The sequence below is a fragment of the Pterocles gutturalis genome, unplaced genomic scaffold (genome assembly GCF_000699245.1).
Source record: "Pterocles gutturalis isolate BGI_N339 unplaced genomic scaffold, ASM69924v1 scaffold31147, whole genome shotgun sequence".
Lineage (NCBI taxonomy): Eukaryota > Metazoa > Chordata > Aves > Pterocliformes > Pteroclidae > Pterocles > Pterocles gutturalis.
In genome coordinates, this window is record NW_010116427.1 from 5,318 (window position 1) to 10,599 (window position 5,282).

Genomic DNA, 5,282 nt, shown 5'->3' on the forward strand with positions numbered 1-5,282 from the left:
GGTGCATCTTCTGTTCTACACACAGCCCTGGTACATGAACAGCCTTTTTACAACAATAAAATGTTTAGTGTAATGCTACTTTAAAAAAAAAAAACTCTATTAAAAACCCCATCTTTTGGAAATGGGGCTGTGATTTTCCACAGGTCTGAGGAAACACATTTTTCCTCTGCAGTCCTTGGAAGCTATGTATTCATTGTCTTTGAAATTCAGACTCTGTATTTACCTGCTGAGGGCAACTAGGTAGAGAGGGGGAGTTTTTCAACAAATAAAACATGTTGGAATCCCTACCACTTCCTTGGAGTCAAGACCCAGGATTTCAGATACAGTGTAGTTAATTATTTCTGTTCTTTCTCTTTGAAGCTCCTTAGAAGCTCTGTCTGGAATTTTCAAATGAGGCCATAAACCTAAGCACAAAGGCGAAGGCTTCGTAAAGAAATTTGGGCATGTCTGTCCGAGAAAGCTGGCAGGGCTGTTAGGAAGCACCGTGCACAGCCAGAGCAGCCTGGGAGAGCTCCCAGTGGTACACTGGTGTTCCACAGTACAGGGTGATTCTGCCGGACTGGTGTCCAGGAAGGCTGGCCGTCTACATGTTTGCATTTCAAGTCAAATTAGTGGCGTTGCTAAATAATTCTCTTGTTGTATAGTAGGGCATCGTGTCTTAAAATTTCTTGATCTTGGAGTTGTATCTCCAAAGTGGATGTTTAGCTTCTAAAACACTTAATGACGGATGTTGTGTCAGGAGAATTTGCAGTGCTATAGATCCATATCACTGTCGGTGCGTACACTTTCATTATGTTTAACATCTCTCCCAACCACATGTAATTTTCCCTAGTTAAGGGAAAGCAAGAAAGCTTCAAGTCAGAGAAAGTAGCTAGCGACGCTCATTAAAACCCCATGCAGGGCTAATCTCTTTCTGTGTAATGGAGTCACACTGAGCTTTACATCGCTTTGCTTTCTCTGTGCAGATAGTCGCAGCAATAATGGCAATCACAGGGATCGTAATGATGGCATATGCAGATGGTTTCCAGGGCGATTCCATTATCGGGGTAGCATATGCTGTTGGATCAGCCTCTACATCCGCATTGTATAAGGTAGGTCATCACTGTGTATTGGTAGATTCTTTAGCATCAGATGTTATAAATGCACGAGTATAAAGCAAATCACTATAAAATAAATTTTATTCACCCTCCTGCATCATTCATATTGTGACCAGGAGATATCACAATGTCAGGAAAGTGACTATGAGGGTAATTAGTTGTTAGCTGCCAAATATTCCGAATGACTTTGCTTTATGAGCTTTTAATGAAATCCCCATTACTGTGCTGCAAGGAGTTTAGAATCATGTTTTAGTCATTTCCTGCCACTGCAATTTAGCGACACAATTTCCAAAGGGCTTGCCGCATGCAGCAGGGAGGAGAGCCTGAACGCAGGCAGTGCCGCTGTCCCTGCGTGGGGACGGATGGCTCGTCCCTGGGCTGCACTGCAGCTCTCTTGCAAATTTTGCGCTTTTGCTGGGCTTGGAGCCTCAGTGTGCAGGGGACGCATTAGAGACACACAGGGCTTTGCCCTCCTGCTTGAAAGTAGTGGCTGCTCCCGAAGGCAAGGGATGAAGAGGGCAGGGAAGGGTCTGAGTTGGAAATCCTGTAACTTCCATTGCATGAACAGTGTTGGCTTTGGGTTCTTAGTTACACTCACTCCTTGTGGCATCCCCAAGGGATCAGAGGACTCGGCACAGGAGAAACTTCACTTCCCACGACAGGCATGAAGTCTAAAACCTTCTTCTCGCTTCTCCTTTGCAGGTTTTGTTCAAAATGTTTCTTGGAAGTGCAAACTTCGGGGAAGCGGCTCATTTTGTTTCTACTCTGGGCTTCTTCAACTTAATTTTCATCTCCGTGACCCCGATCATACTATATTTTACGAAAGTGGAGTACTGGTCCCCCTTCTCTGCTGTGCCGTGGGGTTACCTGTGCGGAGTAGCCGGCCTCTGGTTAGGTATGTGTTAAAAAAAATGTACTAATTTTTCTTCTCCTCCCCTCCAATACAAAATTAGCCTCAGGCACAAACAATTCCCCCCCCTTAAGCATCAGAGATCTCTCACAGATGAAATCTCATTCCACTGCAAACTGGTACTTTTTGGGAAATTATTAATATTTTTCACAGGAAGCTTTAACACTAATATTAACAGCAGAGAATAAACAAAATACTAAATGTCCACTTTACATCTTTTCACTCCTACCGTAGTGTCATTGTATTTCCCTGTCTCGGGCACAGTTTAATTGCTGTAAATCCAATTTCAAAGAGTTCCTGGTGTGCTTTGTAGGGTGTGTGTGCACTGACACGGGCACCCACCGCGCTGGGGCAACTTTCTTGGGGTGCTGCAGGTCTCCAGGCAGAGCTTGTACAGCTTTGCGTTAGCCTCCAAAGGCTGGGGCTGGTTCTCCTCGTCTTCTCCACCACACTCCCTCTTTCAGAGCCACCGTTGCTCTCCTCCAGCTAGGCAGAAGAGATGTTGGATCCAGCCCAGGGGCATTTTAATTTCCAGATATAACAACAACCTTTCCTTCAGTCGAGTCTCTGTTATTTCATCATTGAAGAGGTTTTTGTCTCTGCTGCAAGTATATTAAATGGAAACAAAGAGGATGTCATTGCCCGGTACGTAGCCCATCCACGCAGCCATCCCGAGACACGGTCGGGCTGACAGCCGAGGTGCCGTGAGCACCTTCACGCTGCTCTAACCTGAGATCCAGCTGCTCCCTGAGCACCTACAGGACAAAAAATAGGTGTAACTTATTGCCCAGAGATCTATCAAGTGTATAGTCCCAGCCAGGAGGGAACAACCTTGTGGAGCGGACAAACTCACTCCTTTTACATAGGGACTCACCAGTAGGACTGGGTGATGGGTGATCGGTTTGGGGGGCACCTGGGGTCCCACCACAGCACCCAGCACCAGCCCCTGCTTGTGAGAGCTGGAAGGGGAAGTTTCTACAGTCTGTTTTTGAGCTCTCAAGGAGATTGGAGCTGGCTGGGAATGCAGTCATGTAGAAAACCCCCAACCCATGAATTAAAGGTGTCGAACATTTGTACTTCTGTCACCTTTCATCTTGTCACCGTCATCTCACTCTAGTCTGCTTAGTCTGCAGTTAACTTCATCGGCTAATCGTAGTGTCCTTTTGAGTGTGCGTTCCTGCTGCTGTCACCTTTTGTGTGTGGTCCAGCTAGAGGTGCGTGCGGCCTTTCATCAGTGAAATGTCCTACCAGGACAAGGACAACACAGCCTCAGCCCCTAGGGGAGGCTGGGATCACTGTCCTTCTGGCAGGAGGAGAAATGATGGCTTGGGAGCAAAACTAGGTTGTTGGTGCCTGATTAAAGCTTGGACAAAGCTGGGAAATAGGAGTGTGATAACCTTGGTATCACAGTTTGTGAAAGGATGTACAGCCCTCCCTCTCCCCCCAGACAGAACTTCCCCTCATTTCCCACTCATATACAAAAAAATAAAAATCTATTGCTTTATGACAACTACATCATCATAATGTGCATACTGAGCATACATCATAGTTGTAGGGTCAAGGTGGAAGAGCAGAGTCTCACTTCAGTGTTTTTACCCATAATCATGTATTGTTTTCTCTGTTTTTCCGTAGCTTTCAATATTCTGGTTAACGTTGGCGTTGTGCTTACATACCCCATTCTGATCTCCATCGGCACGGTGCTCAGCGTCCCTGGAAACGCAGGTACAAGTACCATGATTGGCAGTGGAAAAGTAAGCACTAGGTGCTGCTGAGGTGTGGTGGGGTCAGGGTGCTGCTGCTGGGGCTCAGGGCTGTGCTGGGGACCTGCCGTGCAGCAGCAGGGCAGGGTGGATACATGGAAGTTTACTCCAGAGTCCTGTCCTCCTAAATAGCCCCTCTCTGCTCTTCCACTCTCCTCCTCCTCCACCCCGTTTTCCTTGCGACTCCCTGTATCCAATTGTGTTTTTAAGAAACATCTATTTTTAGGGGGATGCAGGTCAGAGCTGCAGAACAGTCAGTACCTGCAAGAGGCTGCTGAAGGGCTCAGCTGTGCTGTTGTTGCTGGCTGTGGAGTTGGGAGGCTGAGCCTGGAGGTACCAACTCCAGCTTTCTGACCTGCGTGCTGCTCCCTCCCCATCACCGGTCCAAGGAAACATGATGCTGATGTAACCTGCTGTAGATAAAGACTTACCATAGAGTATCTTCCCTCTCAGAGCAGAAATGGAAACCTTGAGGCTTAAACCAGCCCTACGAGGCTTCCTCAGAGTCTGCATGAAGGTGGTGAGGAGACGTAGCACTTGCAGTATCGTGCTCTCAGGTCAAAGCTGTAGAGGACTGACAGCAGTGGGGCTAATATCACATCCAGAGTGCAACTCGCAGGTTATGGAGACGAGCCTGGCTGCTCTGATGCTGTAGATCATCGTGCTGTGGTTCTGATGGCAGTGTTGTTTCTTCTTCACAGCTGTGGATCTGTTGAAGCACAAGATGATCTTCAGCGTGGTGAGGTTGGGAGCCACCATCATCATCTGCATTGGGTTTCTGCTGATGCTGCTCCCGGAGGAGTGGGATGAAATAACCCTGAGGTTCATCAACAGCTTGAAAGAGAAGAAAAGCGAGGATCACGCCGACGACATCACAGACGCCAGTGTCCACACGAGAAGCAGGAGTAGAGCGAATGGGACAGTGTCTATACCACTGGCTTAGGGCTGGTGGACTTTAACTGCACGCAGATGTATATTCTGTGAATATAGCTTAAATTTCATCACTACTTGTATGCTTATAAATAACATTTACTCTGAACTGGGGGTGAACTGTAAGATAAGAGAAATACATGTATAATAAATGTTTAAATTTATACACTTATCAAGGAATGGGTGTAAATAACTACAATAAAATGTTTTGTAATAAAAACCATTTGAGCTTGTGTCTTACTGAACTGGTGGGTTTAAAATATGGATCAAGTCTACATCATTTATCTCCTTTTTCTGGCAAAATTAGAGTCATTCTCAAAGATATAAATCTGGAATATTTCATCATAGAATGGTTTAGGTTGGAAGGGACCTTCAAGATCATTGAGTTCCAACACCCCTGCCATGGGCAGGGACACTTCGCACTAGACCAGGTTGCTCAAAGTATCATCCAGCCTGGCCTCGGGGAGGGGCCTCCCCCACCTTCTCGGGGCACCCTGGCCCGCTGCTTCAGCACCCTCACAGGAAAACATTTCTTCCTTTTGTCTCGTCTAAATCGCCCTTCTTTCAGCTTAAAACCATTCTGCC

The 5,282-nt window shown here is 46.6% G+C and overlaps 1 protein-coding gene across 1 annotated transcript; it reads left to right on the top strand.

The window, feature by feature from the left end:
* Nucleotides 1-965: 965 nt before the first annotated feature.
* Nucleotides 966-4,915, top strand: LOC104463257 (solute carrier family 35 member F4-like; the record flags this gene model as incomplete). The annotated part of the gene is made up of 4 exons (XM_010075506.1): nucleotides 966-1,091; nucleotides 1,800-1,992; nucleotides 3,640-3,729; nucleotides 4,469-4,915. Coding segments are annotated over 4 exons (651 nt in total), but the record flags the coding sequence as incomplete, so codon positions are not given.
* Between the last annotated feature and the right edge of the window lie 367 nt (nucleotides 4,916-5,282).